Source organism: Balaenoptera physalus (genome assembly GCF_965194825.1).
Source record: "Balaenoptera physalus genome assembly, chromosome: 8".
In the NCBI taxonomy this organism is placed as follows: Eukaryota; Metazoa; Chordata; class Mammalia; order Artiodactyla; family Balaenopteridae; genus Balaenoptera; species Balaenoptera physalus.
In genome coordinates this window covers 9,551,330-9,565,723 of record NC_138887.1, presented here as the reverse complement: position 1 = coordinate 9,565,723, position 14,394 = coordinate 9,551,330, and the positions used below count along the sequence as shown (strand labels likewise).

General features: G+C 63.5%; 1 protein-coding gene across 16 annotated transcripts in view; it reads right to left on the bottom strand.

Annotated features, from left to right (window-relative positions):
• CAMK2B (calcium/calmodulin dependent protein kinase II beta) overlaps positions 1-14,394 on the bottom strand; it is a 95,251-nt gene that overhangs the window by 18,603 nt on the left and 62,254 nt on the right. For 8 of the 16 annotated variants that reach the window (XM_082472567.1, XM_082472574.1, XM_082472559.1 and 5 more), the window contains exons 5-13: positions 13,168-13,233; positions 7,407-7,479; positions 3,936-4,038; positions 3,764-3,847; positions 2,967-3,061; positions 2,675-2,797; positions 2,131-2,214; positions 1,363-1,405; positions 362-436 (exon numbers count right to left, since the gene is read on the bottom strand). In XM_082472567.1, coding sequence (XP_082328693.1) covers positions 362-436; positions 1,363-1,405; positions 2,131-2,214; positions 2,675-2,797; positions 2,967-3,061; positions 3,764-3,847; positions 3,936-4,038; positions 7,407-7,479; positions 13,168-13,233 — 746 coding nt within the window. The remainder of the gene's footprint in view (positions 1-361; positions 437-1,362; positions 1,406-2,130; positions 2,215-2,674; positions 2,798-2,966; positions 3,062-3,763; positions 3,848-3,935; positions 4,039-7,406; positions 7,480-13,167; positions 13,234-14,394) is intronic. The other 8 variants (XM_082472572.1, XM_082472573.1, XM_082472568.1 and 5 more) reach the window with 1 other exon arrangement.

The following is a 14,394-nucleotide window of genomic DNA, read 5'->3' as shown; positions in this document are numbered from 1 at the left end:
GTTGGTGTCAAGGTCATTCTGAGCGGGGGTCACGATGGACAAGTGGGGAGTGAGCCTGAGACAGCAAAGGGCTCTGACCAGAGGGGTCTCCTGACCCCCAGACTCAGGGACCAGGACTGGGGAATTCAGTCAAAGGCATGGAGGGCAACTCGGCTCGGGGGTCAGCCAGCCTGGCCCCTCCTGAAACAGGTGGGGTCTGAGGCCGCTGGGACAGTTGGGACTGCCTCCCTGCCCACGGGGGCTCTGTGGGTGTGTCCAGGGCGGGAGCAGGGGCTCCCGGGGCCTCTGGGGAGGCTCTCAAGGCCCAGCCGGCGGCTGCGTGCAGCGAGGGGACCTGCATGCCGACAGGCGGGACATCTACCTTGTTCCACCAGCCCCATGGTGGTGCCGGAGGCCGCGGTGGACATTGTGGCTGGAGCGGTGGTCTGTCTGCCCACTGTTAGCGCCGGGTTAGAGACGAGGGGAGGGGCGGACACAGACGAGGGGTGGGCGAGGTGAGGGAAGAGAAGAGACAAAGGAAGCAGAAGAAGATTAGAGTCAAAGTTTAGGTGACGGATGGTTCCAGAATCCCTTTCACAAGAGCGTGAAAACAAGATGGAGACCGATTGACACTGGAAAAGCATTTGCCTCCTTTCTCCTTGGAAAACCCCAGCGGGGCCTTCCGGGCGCCTGGCTGGGCGTGCGGACAGAACACGTCCTGTTAGTATTGGTGTGACAGCATGCCCCCCCGGCCCGGCAGCACAGCATCACAGCAGAAGTAACAGGATGGGGCGCGTGCTGATGTAGACGGACAACGAGGACGGACCACAGACGCTCCCGCACCAGCATCGCAGGCCACAGACAAGCCACAGGAGCGCCAGGGGGCAGCCGCCCCGCTCGGGTGACGCCGTCCCCGCTGGGCCCGCCTGGGCCCATGGCCTCAGGGTCGCCGACAGCCCCCCGGAGCGGCCGCACGCCCCCAGCCCTGCCCACCCTCGGTGCCCGGGTGGGCGGCCGCCAGCCCGAGTATGCGGAGCCTCCTCTAGCCGCCCCCTAAGCCACACACAGAACAGGTGCTCCGAGGATTCAGGACAACAACGAGGCCACAGAGGTGCCGACCAACGCCTGGACAGACACACGGAGCTGCGGCCCGGCCGGCGGGCGGCTCAGACACAGACCCAACACGCAGGGACGTGCCCTCGCGGGGCCCGGCCGGAGCCCAGGCCTCCTCTGTGGCCCGAGGGTCTCAGAGGGAGGAAGGTCGGGCCGGGCCAGCAGCAGAGGAGGGGACAGTGGGGTGAGGACACGGCAGGCAGCTGGTGGCGAGTCGTTCCCCAGCCTTCCCGCCGTAGGCCTGCTCCTCCTGGAGAAGGCTGTACTCACCTGAGAAATTCCGCGTGGCCAGCATGGTGGTGAGGATCGCGCCCTGGGGAGAGATACACAGCTGAGGCCAGGCGGAGACCCCCGCCCGGACCTCGAGTCACGGCCTCGCAGAGAGGCAGCTGCACCCAGACATGCCACCCACGTCCAGCATTAAAACAGGGACGCACCCCAGGCCCTAAACTGCCCACTGAGCCCAGCTCCTAAAGGCTTCAAGACCCCCCGGGGCTGCAGCTGGGGGCCTGCCTCTCCCCACGGCGCCTCCTCTCCCTGACAGGCACGTGCACGCCAGCCGCCAGGCCTGGACACTCACTCCCAATACAGAGCAGCCTGTAGGGAGGGCGCCCCCCTCCCTCCCTCCCGACCTCCTCCTGCCCACCCAAGCAGCAGAGCTCGGCTGATCTCCTGAGCAAACTTGCCCCAGGTCAGAAGCTTCTCAGCCGGCTCCCGCTCAGAGAGCATGACCAACCACAGGGCGCCTTTCCCCCCAGGGAGCCCCAGGAATGCCTCATGGGCGGCGCGGGCGGCTGAGGAGGGACCAGCTGTGCACCTGGGGGCCAGGCCCACGTCTGGGCACCTCTGGTGTTGTTGCCACGGGGGGGCTAGTCTGGGACGGCGCTGATGAGCAGCCCGTCCTAGGTGACTGGGACCCCCACAGGCCTGCCCGAGCCCCTCCAGCTGCTCCCAGGGCAGGGCCCTCGGCTCCTCTGGGTGGGTGAGCATGCGTGCCTGGCGTGGCACCCTGGCCGCTCGCTGGGGTCGGCGTCTCACCTTGAGCTTCCGCCGGGCATTGAACTTTTTCAGGCACTCCACGGTCTCCTGCCTGTGCATCATGGAGGCCACAGTGGAGCGTTGCTGTGGGGAGGGGGGCAGGAGGAGGGGGTCACACGCTGCAAGGAGCCCCGAGGGGCATCAGCTCTGTCCCCAAGGCGGGGCTCAAAAGAGGGGGCTCGGGGCAAGGGCTCAGGGCAGCAGCACCCCCAGGGCCCTTGTGCCAGGAGCTGCCAGCCGCCCACTGCAGCCGGAGGCCACCTGTCCCCGCTGCCTGCCTAACCCCCCAGCCCGTCACCCCTCATGGCCCGTCCGCCCCCCCACCTGTCCCTCACCCGCCGCGCTACTCTATCCCCTCACGCCCTGGACTGGGCCTCCTCTTCCCACGGAGCTCCTTAGTCTCCCAGGGACTAAGGTCTTTAAACCCGCCAGCCTTAAAGCCACAGGCCACGCAGCCCCCGGGAAACCAGGGGACCCACTGGATGCGAGGAGCGCGCGCCAGGGTCGACGCGCCGGGGGGCGGTCCGAGGCTGGGGCGACTTACGCAGACCCACGGGTGCTTCAGCGCCTCGTGCGCCGCGATGCGCTTGGCAGGGTTGATGGTCAGCATCTGGTTGATGAGGTTCTTGGCTTCAGGAGTGACCGTGTCCCACTCCGGGGACGGGAACTAGGAAAGGAAGCCACGCACAAGGGAGACTAAAGCCCCCTTCCCAGGCAGAAGACAGGATTCTCCGGGGGGCCCTCATCTGGAAACAGGCGGCATCACCCTGCTCCCTGCCTCTGCCAGCCTGCCTCCCCCAGACGGGGAGGGGTCGGGGGGGGGTCCCGGCACTCACGTCGTAGGCCCCGGCCTTGATCTGCTGGTACAGCTTGTGCTGGTCCTCGTCCCAGAAGGGTGGGTAGCCCACGAGCAAGATGTACAGGATCACCCCTGCGGAGAACCGCAAGCGCAGGGCCTCGCACTGCCGCCCGCGCCGCCTGCGCCCGGCGGCTCAGCCCCGGCCCACGGAGCCCACAGCGCGGCCACGAGCCAGTGGGGCGCTGCTGCGTGGGGTCAGCTGTGTGACCCCCGGCATGGGGGTCAGATGCCCGGCTCTGCCGCCTGACAGCTAGGGGACCCTCAGCCAGTTTCCCAGCATCAGCTAGGGTGGGGGTCACTGCCCGAAGCCAGCAAGCCCCATGAGGATACCAGGACCCTCAAGGTCCAGTGGGACACCCCCCAGTCCCCACAGCCAGTGTCAGCAAGTGTCACTGTTTGGAGACCCTGACGGCGGAATGGCATGAACATCTCTTTCACCTCTGCTCTACCCTCACCCTACGTCACAGGAGAGGCCCGAGGCCGGCCCCCTCCGCTGCGCAGAGGACGGGCCCCGCCAGGGTGGTGTGCACGGCCCCCAGACCTCCTGCATCCATCCACCACCCGGGCACCTGTCGCTCCTTCTCCAGACCGCTCTGCGGAGCGCAGGGCAGGCGCTGGGGTGGTGGGCTTCTCAGCAACAGCCAGGATCGCATTAGCGACTCCAGTCTGGGTGGAGAGGGCGCTCCTAGCGGGGGGTAGCCCCGTGAGCCAGCCCAGCGGCGGGTCCCTCACGGTGGCCCTGCGGCCCTACCCCGCCCTGCACACCAGCCTCACCGCACGCCCAGATGTCCACCGGCTTGCCGTACGCCTCCTTGCGCAGCACCTCTGGGGACAGGTAGCCTGGCGTGCCAGCGAACCCTAGCGGGAGGGGAAAGGGCCATGTGAGCGGCCGCGGGGGCAGCTGACGCCCCCAGCCTGGCCCCCGGCCGGCCAGCCGGCTACTCACCAAACCACGCCTGCTGGTCCCCCTGCACCTCGATAGCCAGGCCGAAGTCTGCCAGCTTCACTGCGGCCCCTTTGCACTTGCTGGCCAGGAGCAGGTTCTCGGGCTGCGGGGAAGGTGACCGGCCCGAGAGCGTGTGGTTTACACCCAGGGGTGTCACGGGAGGGAGGGGGGACAAAATAGTGCTTTGCAGACAGGGGCGCACAGGTCTGACCCGCCACCACGTGGGTGTCCCCCCAGCACAGCTGACACCCTTGGCTTGGGCGTATCCCAGAGCTCTGGGCCCCCCGGGCCTGCACCCCACAGTCTGTCCCTGCCCCCCCACTCCCCGGGGGCAGGGACAGGCGCCCCAGAGCTGAGGGAAGCTGGCTCTCAAAGCGCAAGCTTGTGAACTCAGGGCGCTGGGACCAAAACTGAGCACACCCTACAGGCCCTGGCAGGCTGTGCAGGGGCCCGGGACCTCCACCGGCAGAGGGGCTTCCCTCCCTTCACCACAACTGGCTGCACAGACAACATGCCTGCTGGAGTGCTCAGGCACTTCCTGCAGGACGGCAACCCTCAAAGGGCAAGAAGGAACAACCGAGGGCCCCCGAGAGCCGGGCAGTGCAGGACATCTGCCCACCAAGTCCCACCGGCCCCATGCTGGGCAGAGGGGGCCTGCCTTGACCGCTGCCCATCCAGTGCCCACAGGTGGAAAAGGTCCCATGCAGACCTCCCTGAGTCGGGGAGCAGCGCCCTTGCTCAAGCTGGAAGGACATTCATCCCTGTCCCACTGGAGCGCCAAGGCTGCTGCCCCGTGACTGGGGACACTTGGCCCCGAAGGCCCGAGGGGGTCCCTGTCCACTGTGTCCTGCGCGCTGGGCCCCTCCCATCCCAGCCTATCCCACCAGCCTCACCACCTCCCAGCAGTCAGCGCTCAGAGCTCAAAGCCGCTGGACTTCCTCATCCCTGACTGCCAGGGGCCTCTCTGGGCCCTCGGCCCCCCTCGCCAGGCCACCCTCCCGACGGGAAGGCCCGCTGAGACCACACTGCCACTTTGCTGCCACCAAGAAAGACAAACACCACCAACCGAACTGAGTTAACACCGCTTGTACACCTGGGGTGTTAGGACGAAACACGTGGAAGAGATGAAGTACGCCAGCCCCACACGGCAGAAACCAGTTCCTCCAGGCCCACACAGCTGGCTGGACGAGGCGCTGTCCCTCCAGGTGATGCGTGCTGGGGACACTCAGCCCTGTCTGCCCAGCACGGCCTGGAGGCCTCTGAACATTTTATTTTTTGATTATTGGTCTTTTTTTTTTAAATACTCCCCTTTTCTTTCTTTTTTAAAGTTTATTTCTTAATGCACGTCCCATCAACTTTTTTGGCCACAGCACACGCCATGTGGAACTTCCCCAACCAGGGATCGAACCCGTGCCCCCTGCATTAGAAGCACGGAGTCTTAACCACTGGACCACCAGGAAAGCCCACCTCTGAACACCTTGATTTTGCAAATGTGCGTGGGGCAAGGGGACCCCAACCTCTCCACACACCCCACATCAAGAAGTCTGAAATAAACACAACATTGTAAATCAACTATATTTCAATTTTTAAAATATTAAATGAAAAAAAGAAGTCTGAAATCGTAGGGGTCAGGGACTGCAGCTGTGGGCTTGACCTGACTTCTACAGGTCAGATACTCCCACCCCGAGGAAACAAACCAGCACTCCTCCCCAGGAAGAAGGAGCTAAGTGAACTTGGTCCCTGGGAAGAACTGGACGAGAAGGCCCAGGGCTGGGCGGTGGGGAGAGGCAGGGGACCCAGCGGGGCCCGAGTAGTGATGCCCTGCCCCCGGGCTCCTCCCTGGCTCCCTCGCAGCACCCTGAGATGGCACCAACCCCCTCTGCTCTCTCCGCCCTCCACGTCTGGGCTGAGAGGACACCCACCACAGCACCGCTTCTGGGGGGCTGTCTCAGTCAAGACGGTGGGGGCCTCTCTAGAGGAGGAGGGACACTCTGCTCCCCCGACACCTGGCAGACTCCTGCCCCCTCTTCTTCTTTTCAGCAAGGATTCTGTTTGCCCCCAGGGCACACCTGGGCTGGGGGGGGCATTCATCTCCACTTGCGTGCTTTGGCCTCAAAGTTACTTATGCATCACGAGGCCCATAGTCAAGGGGGTATGCGCGTCCACTCCCCTGTGGCCCCTCCTCCCAGAGGCCCCCAAATGAGGCCAATTCAGACAAGACACAGCGACAGAGGGGGACCCACAGGACAGGCAGACACGGCGGGCCTGGGTGGGCATGTGAAAGGACAGGGGACCACACGGCACATGCAGAGAGGGAGCGGGAACACAGGAAGGGCACAGGAGAGGGTCCTGGGCCTGCTCCTGGCAGGACAACATTCCAAAAGCAGCCCCACAAAGATCAGCTCACAGACACACACCCCTCGGTGGCCCAGGAAAGGGCGTGACCCCATTCAGCCTGAGCACCCATGGGAAGGCTGGTCTCAAACGCCACCAGCAGGTCTCTTAGCAGGGATGACAGGCCCAGGGGTCCCCCCACCCCCCAACAGAAGAAACTGACCCAAACCCAGACTTGAAGAAGCTAAAAGCAAAGAAAGGAGGAGAAATTGAGAGGAGGAGGAGGGCGGAGGGGGAGGGAGGGGGAAAGGAGGGAGGGGGAGAAGGAGGGAGGGAGGAGGATGGGGTGTAGCTCCTCCTGAAGACCCTCCCACCGCACTGAGCCCTGTGGGTGACAAACCTTGTTTTAAATGCTCTATGGTCACTTTGCCCAGAGCTGAGCCAAGGGCCACAGAGACCAGAAGAAAGGGCTGGAAGTTTGCAGAGACCACCCAGGCTGGTCCCTCACCCCCTTTTCCCGAGGCATCAGCCCCACCTACACGGGCATCACCTGTGTCCCACCTGCCAGGTCCGAATCTCAACCGGAGCCCAGAAAGCGAGACCCCACGTGGACATGTGTTAATAGGCTGATTTTTTACAACTGTCCCCTCTCAGCCCTGGAGCCTAGAGGTGCTGGGAGGGACGTGTGCAAATACATGCATGCACACACACAAACACCACGCACACACATGTGCACACATACACATATTCTCTCACACATGCATGAACGCACATGCATGCGCACACAATGCTCCCACACACATATACACACATGTGCATGTGAGCACACATACACCTGTGCCCACACAGGCACACACACATACACATGTGCACACAGACCCACATTCTCACATGCACGCACCTTCACACACAAACACACATGCACACACACGTGCTCATACACGTGCTGGTGCACACGCACACACACTCACATGCATGCACCTTCACACGCAGACACACATGCACACGCACGTGCACACGTCCCACGCACACAGTGTCTCCTGGCGCTTGCACTGCCCCAGCCCAGAGCCTCCTGTTAAACACAACATGCAGTTACAGACAACAAACACCTGGCACAGAGCGCGGTGGGGGACTCACCTTGAGGTCCCTGTGGACAACCCCCATTTGGTGGCAATGCAGAACCGCCTCCAGGATCTGCTGGATGCAGTGACTGCAGCAAACAGCAGGCGCATTAGTGCGGGTGGCCCCCGAAGAGTAGGCGGGGGTGCAGGAGCAGGGTGCTGTGTGGCACTGGGGTGGGGTCCCCAGCCTGGCAGGGGGCCACGGGAAGCAGGGAACCAAGGTGCAGCCAGGCCCCCTGCGCCCCCCACCCTGCCTTCCCCTCTGGCCAGGCCCTTGGAAGTGCTGCTCAGAGGAGACATGCCTGGCCCCAGGGCACTCTTCCCCAGGCTCATGCTGGCCAAGCCTGGACCTGAGCTGGGCGCCCTGCAGGAGGGAGGCCCGGCCTGAGCCCACACCCTGCAAGGCAGGCTGGAGATGGGGGAACCCAGGCAAGGAAAGGGCAGAGGTGAGAGGGCAGGCCAGTGCCACAGTGTGGGGTGACGCCCTGGCCACTAGGGCCCCCCTCTGTTCTGGCGCAGCGCTAATGCTGCAGCCTCCAGTCATTCATGTGCTAGAGCAGGAGTCATTTCACTTGAATAAACTTGAACCTCCACACTGGCTGCTGGCTGCCGTGCTAGACAGCTCAGCTACATAGCAGCCCTGGGGTCCCGGATGCGCTCCTGGCGAAGAGGCAGCCTGGCACAGCCCAGGGCCCCAAGCCAGGGGCTTCCTTCCAGATCCGGGAGAAGTCCCAAGCCCTCCAGGGTATTACTGGCTGGAGGGAGAGACCCAGCTCTCCTCAGGCGCCTCCAACACCTGTGCTTCAGCAACGTGCCCTGAACATCAGACCTAGATGCCCCCAGCCCCTGTGGCCTGAGCCTGCCTCCCCCAGGTGGCCCCAGGGGACTGGAAAGTTTCCAGCTGCCCCCAAAGCCAGGCACAGACCCTGGGCTCCCACAGCAGCCCTGCAGCGTTACCAACCACGGGAGACAGGAGGGCCACAGGCTCCCTAGAGCTCACCCCCTGGGGTCTCAGCCACAGCCCCTCTGGGTGGGGACGAGGGATGCACAGGCAGATTCCCTCAGGACCCTTCCTGCCATGGCTGGACCCTGTGGGGTGACTGAAGGTCAGCTGGAGGGGTGGGCTTCGTTTTCCTAACAGCAAACTCAGAGAAGGGATAGGGGACCAGGCCTCTTCCTCAAATACCTCTGGCCACATCTGGAGACCACCTGCTGCATAGAAAAGTAAACCTGAGTTTCCTCCCTGCAGAAACCTAGACCTCAGAATCCTGATGATGGATTCCTGAAGCTTGCAGCGGTCAAGAGAGGCCGGGCCCAAACCTGTGGGTGACAGTCCCCCAGCACCCCCTGCCCTTAGGTGCCTCTAGGGGCTGGAAAGCCCACCCCCACCCCACGCCCTGAGCTCTCCTGCCTGACCTGCTCCCAGTGCCTCCCTCCCCACTCCTGCCCCTCCCACAACGTCCTCATCTGCCAGGAACAATCCTTTGTGGTCCTCACCCTCATCCTTGCATCCCCAGCTCCACACCCAGCCACCACCAGCCCTCCCGTGACTGCAGACACGGGCTCAGCACCCCTCCCGCCGCCCAGGCTGACCCACACAGGGGCTTCCCTCCTTGTGGGCAGAGCTCAGCCGTGAGGTCAGGGAAGCTCTTCTAAGGTCAGGACAGGCCGCTGGGTGGAGACAGAGGCCAGATAAAGGCCCAGCACTTGTAGCTGAGGCCACTGAGCCAGGGCCCGGGGCAGGGTACGCTGGCTTTCCCAGTCTCCGGGAATCTGCGGCTCCCTGGCAAACCCAGAGCCCTGGGGAGGCATGCTGGGGGCATCACTGCATCCGCATGGAGCTCAGCCTCGAGCCCCTGGACCACCCGCACGCCGCAGCACCTGACCCCATACAGGCGCTCGGACACCCTGGGGCAGACCAGCCCCCGCCTGTGCCGCTGCAGCCAGACCCTGGTTCTGTCCTGGGGGACACGCGTCCCAGCCATGTGCCGTGTGCCCTGCCATCCCCGTGGTACCCCGGCCCTCCCTCCAGCGCATCAGCAGCCCTCACAGCCCACAGGCTGGCATCTCCTGGGCCATTGGCCACTCCCCGAAAGCCCTGGAATGATCTGGCTCCAAGCTCAGGCCTGCTGAGACCCCTGCAAGTCTTGAGCTTTGGGTCGAGCCCCTCTTCTTCCTCCACCCTTGTGAGCTTGCCTCCGCTCTCAACCCCAGGACGCTCTCTGGACTCTCCTCCGTGTTGAGCGAGCGTGAGGCACCCACGTCGTCCCCACTGCAGTCACGCGGCGGCCCTGCGCTCTGTGTGGGCGTCTGGGCAGCGTCCGTCTCTGCTCCGGACTGTGGCCTCCATGACCACAGGGCCATGTCGGTTCTTTCCTCTCGATTGTGTCCTCAGGCCCAGCCTTGTAGGAACGTGTTCCCCAAACGTCTCTTGGACCCAGGGATCCATCGGCCGCAGCACCGATTGATACGTCGGCTCAGATGGGGGTGGGCTGTGCCCTCTGCCCTCCCCCGCGCCTCCTCTTGGGGATGCAGGGCCCCAAACCAGCGCCAGAGATGGGGTGACTGCTCCTGCTGAGCCAGCGTCTCTCCCCGAGCGTCACAGAACTCAGCCCGTTGGCTGAAGTCCAGCCCTACAGCTTCGATGCAGCCCCTGTCCGCCCATCCCGCAGGCCCTGCTCAGGGCGCTTCGTGGCCGCCCTGATGGAGAGGTGTGGCCTCTGCGGCCTGCAGGTGGACGGGACACGCACCTGCCTGGAGAGCGGCCCATTCCAGCTAGCCCACCCTCCAGGGACCTCTGGGGACCGCTCCCGGGGCCCTCCTCACCCCGCTCTCGCCCTGGTCTCCCGGCTGAGACCACGGCCTTGGAGGACGTGAGGCTGCCTGGCCAGTCATGAGGTCCTGCCTCCCTTCTGCCTGCCATTTACATCATACCATCTTCCTCGTGGGGCCTTTTTTCATATTCTGAACAACTTAGAAAGTCACTTTTGTGGTCAGAATTGTTCCCAAGCGGCATTCCAGACGCTGGCCGGGTCCTGGACGTTATTCTCAGGGTTCTGGGCTCGGCTGTCACCTCAGATGTGCTCCTCCCCCTCCTCCCCCTCCCCCTCCCCTCCCCCCTCCTCCCCCTCCCCCTCCCCTCCCCCCTCCTCCCCCTCCCCTCCCCCTCCCCCCTCCCTGGGACAGCCAGCCTTCTCATGGGCCCCCATAAGCATCCCTCATGAGCCATATTGCTTTTCAGGGTTTTTAAAAATGGGCTCTAAATATTCTGAACTTTGCTTTCCCAGGTTTGAAAAAGACCCCTCCTTTTCCCCACGAACTCCAAAATAAAGATCCCACTTCTTCCTCAGAGCAATCTCCAGCCTTCTTGGTTAGAAAAAGGTTCAGAAAAGCAACTCCTGCCTTGCTTCCTCTTCCTCTAGAGATGTGACACGTTGGAAATTCATCACTCGCTCCGCTTTGAGCAGCACGGCCCCGGGGCAGGCCGCTGGAAGGGTGGCTGACGCACTTGGCGGGGGCCGGGCCTACACCCTGGCCAGGAAGGTGCCCAACACCACAGCCGGGCGTCTAGGGCTCCAGCCTCAGCAGAGCCCAGGCCCCTTTCACTGGGGGTCCTGGGGGCACACCCTCCCAGGGCGGGAGAAAGCCTTCACCCCATCTGCCACAGCTCCTGACGATGCCCGTGGGAGACCCACCCACGTGGGCGTCCACAACGCCCTCCTGCCCGAAGGCTAAGCACCAACACAAAGGTCAAAAGCACGCTTCCAGGGTCCAGGACTCCCGGGAAAAAGGGCAGCCTGAGGTGCGGGTTTAATGAGTGAGGCCAGCTGGAAGGGATCCCCGAGAGTGTCCCTCGTTCCCTCTCGCTCCCGTGGCAGTCTGGCTATGAGCAAGGTGGAGTCTATGAGAGGAAACTAGGCATTTGTGGGTGGGGCCCCAAACGCCAGGAGAGCCTCCCCAAGGGAGGCCCAGGCAGCAAGGTCAGGATGCCGGCCATCCGGGCAGGCAGGAGGGAGCCACAGAATTGGGAGGGGGGGCGGGGGCAGACGTGGGCATCGGAGAAGACGAGGTTGGAGGCAGGTAGGAGGTGAGAGTGGGCAAGAGAGGAGCTCCGAGGACACAGGTGTTGGGGGGCCGGGGCATGCGTGGGGGACGTGGCAGGGGAGGGAGTGTGGCCGTCGGGCACATGGGGAAGGGGCAGGCACTGGGGGCTCCCAGCCAAGAGCGGGGCTCTGCTGTGGGCCACGTCCCCCTCCAGCGAGACCACCAACCACAGAGCACAGGAGGCTGCCAGGCCCTGGGCCGTGCCCAGCGGTGGGTGCTGAGAACCAAGGAGCCCTGGCAGGATGCTCCAGGTGGGGTGGGGGGGTGGGGGGGTTGGGAAGAGGACAGTGAAGGCAAGCGCGCCCCCCCCGTGGCGCCCCGGTACCGCTGGAAGGCAGCCCTCCTGGTCCCGGCGCTGCCCTGGCTGCGGGCCCTGGGGCCCGACCTGGGGGCAGCCGCTGGGGACCTCCTCTCCTGTCCTGCCCTGACAGATGTCAGGATGGCCCGGGTCTGGGGCTCTGGCTCCACCCAGCAGGCAGGCATGCATACTTGGGACATTCTCGCCCGAGCATCTCAGAGCAGGAGGAGGTGCCTCTGCTCTACTTTCTACTTTTCTTGTAAGTAGGAAATAAAAACGGAGTCTTCCTGCTCTCGAAGGGAACAGGTCGTTCCCAGGCTGCTGTGCAAAATGAAAGCCCTTCCTCAAGGAGCCTCAGAAAAGCAGCCAGTGCCTGTGCACCCTCGGGTGACGCCCCAGCTCACCCCGGCTCCAACGCCCCACCCCAGCGCCCGCCAGGCCCCCAGCCTCCTGCTGCCCAGCTCTGTGGGCGCCCGGGTGACACCAGGGACCCACTCACATATTCTCATGGGGACCCAGGCTGTCACCGACAGGCAAGGTTGCCTGGGGGTGCAGAAGCAAGTCACAAAAAGCTACTTTTTAAAATAACGTTCATTTTCTTGATTAGAAAAGGAATACATATTCATTAAAGAAAAATTTTAAAATAGACGAAGAAGATTAAAAAATTAAAAAGCATCCGTAACTCCACCGCCTAGAGAGGGCCACTGTCGGCCTTTTTTCTTTTTCTTTTAAACGCGTGTCTCCTTGGGAGCCGGGCGGGCCAGGCTGGGTGGGCCGGGATTGGTGGCCCGCAGCCATCTCCAAGCTGAGACGCACTGTCAGTAGTGACATCCCTGTCACGGGTCGGGGTGGCATCTGGCCAACAGCACGGGCCAGAGCAGGTCACGGGGGGCCTACCCTTCTTGGGGGAAGGGCCCTGCTATCTCCCAGCAGACGCACTGCAGACGGTATCTCTGAGAAGGTCGGTCCCCTTCGACCACCATGAGGGCTGACCAAGTCCAAGGGAAGGGCAGGAGGACGCCCACCACCACGCTGTCTGCTCTCCCCCCACCGGCCACCCCAAGGGGGGCCCCTCTGTGGCCAGTTCCCACCCATCCCGGGGGAGACGGGGCAGGCCTGGGCCCTCCCCGACTCAGGACACACGAGCCGCCCGCCCCGCTCCTTGGACCTGCCCAGAGGGCTCCCAGCAGGGCTGGCCAGGGCGTCCGCCAGGCGGGCAGCCTGACACTTCTGCCCAGCTGACCATCGGCCCGGGCCACGTCAGGGACAACGTGCATGAGAGCAGATGTGGGCCAGAGGGGCAGGAGCCAGGCTTAGAGAGGGGAGGCCAGGCAGGAGAAGAGGGGCCAGGACGGTGTGAGGGCTCTGCACCCACCTGGCGTCGGCCTCACTGTAGTACTCTCTCGCCACGATGTCCTCAAAGAGCTCCCCACCAGTGACCCTGTGGGAAAAGCACACAGAGGTCGCCCTGTCACCGCCATCACCACCTCCACCGTCACCGTCTCCACCACCTCCTGCTCGTCATCACCGCCGCCAGCACCACCGTCTTCACCTCCACAGCCATCAATACCACCATCCTCACCATCACCACCACCACCTCCGCCCCGTCTCCAGCATCACCCGGGACTGACAGCTTACCGAGTGCTTACTCACATAGGGCGGTACTTCGCATTTTAGCCTTCACGCCCCCTCCATGACACTGGTACTCTTAAACTCAGAAAACTGAGTTTCGATGATCTCAGGGACTTTCCCAGAGTTTGGGCTCAGGCAGCCCAGGAATTTGAGTCAGGCCTCTTCACTGTTACCCAGGCCCTGCGACTAATTCCAGGCCTGAGAAAATCTGGTTTTCCCTTGTCAAACCCCGCAAGGCCAGAGATGCGGCCCACACACAGAGCAGAGGGGCCAGAAGAGACGGCGCCTGGATCTGGCCTCCCTGGTGGGCAAGGTCACGAGGTGTTCAAAGCCCCATTTCCAGAAGGAGAGTGGGACCTCTGTCCACACACCCTCTTGCCACGTGTCGCTTGCCAAAATGACTAGATCCCCTGGGCTGGGAAACGTGGGCGTGGACAACAAGGTGAAAAGCAGGGGTGAGGGATGGATGCACGGGGAGCAGGGAGGAGACATCCCTGGGTCCACCCAAGCCCTTCACTCCACCCGGCAAGCTCTGAGTCCACCGGAAGTCTCCATCTAGGGCTTCTGTACCCCTGTGTGGTCCAGAGTCTCCCTCCTGTGTCCTGTGGGGACACCGAGGGACACTCCCTCCGCAGCCACACCCTCCTTCCACCTGCAGCTGCGCTGGCCTCATGCACTATGATCTCTCCGTTTGCATCTCAGTTCCCATTAGCTCTCGGAGTTGGGGCTTGGGTTGGCTTCATTTTGTGCCCAGCACTCAGCGACCACGGGCATGGGCCCTGCTGAACAGTGGCCCTGGCGTGGGCGGGCTCTCTCTTAGTGTTAGAGAAACACAAAAACGAGGATGCGTTGGGTGTTGGCATGCTCCCACTCAAGGCTAGATGCTGGCCCTCAGATCCTGTCAGACTCCCAACAAGCCTGGGACTTGGGAGAGCTTTTAGGGTCCCACTCTGCCACCTGAGGCGGCTCA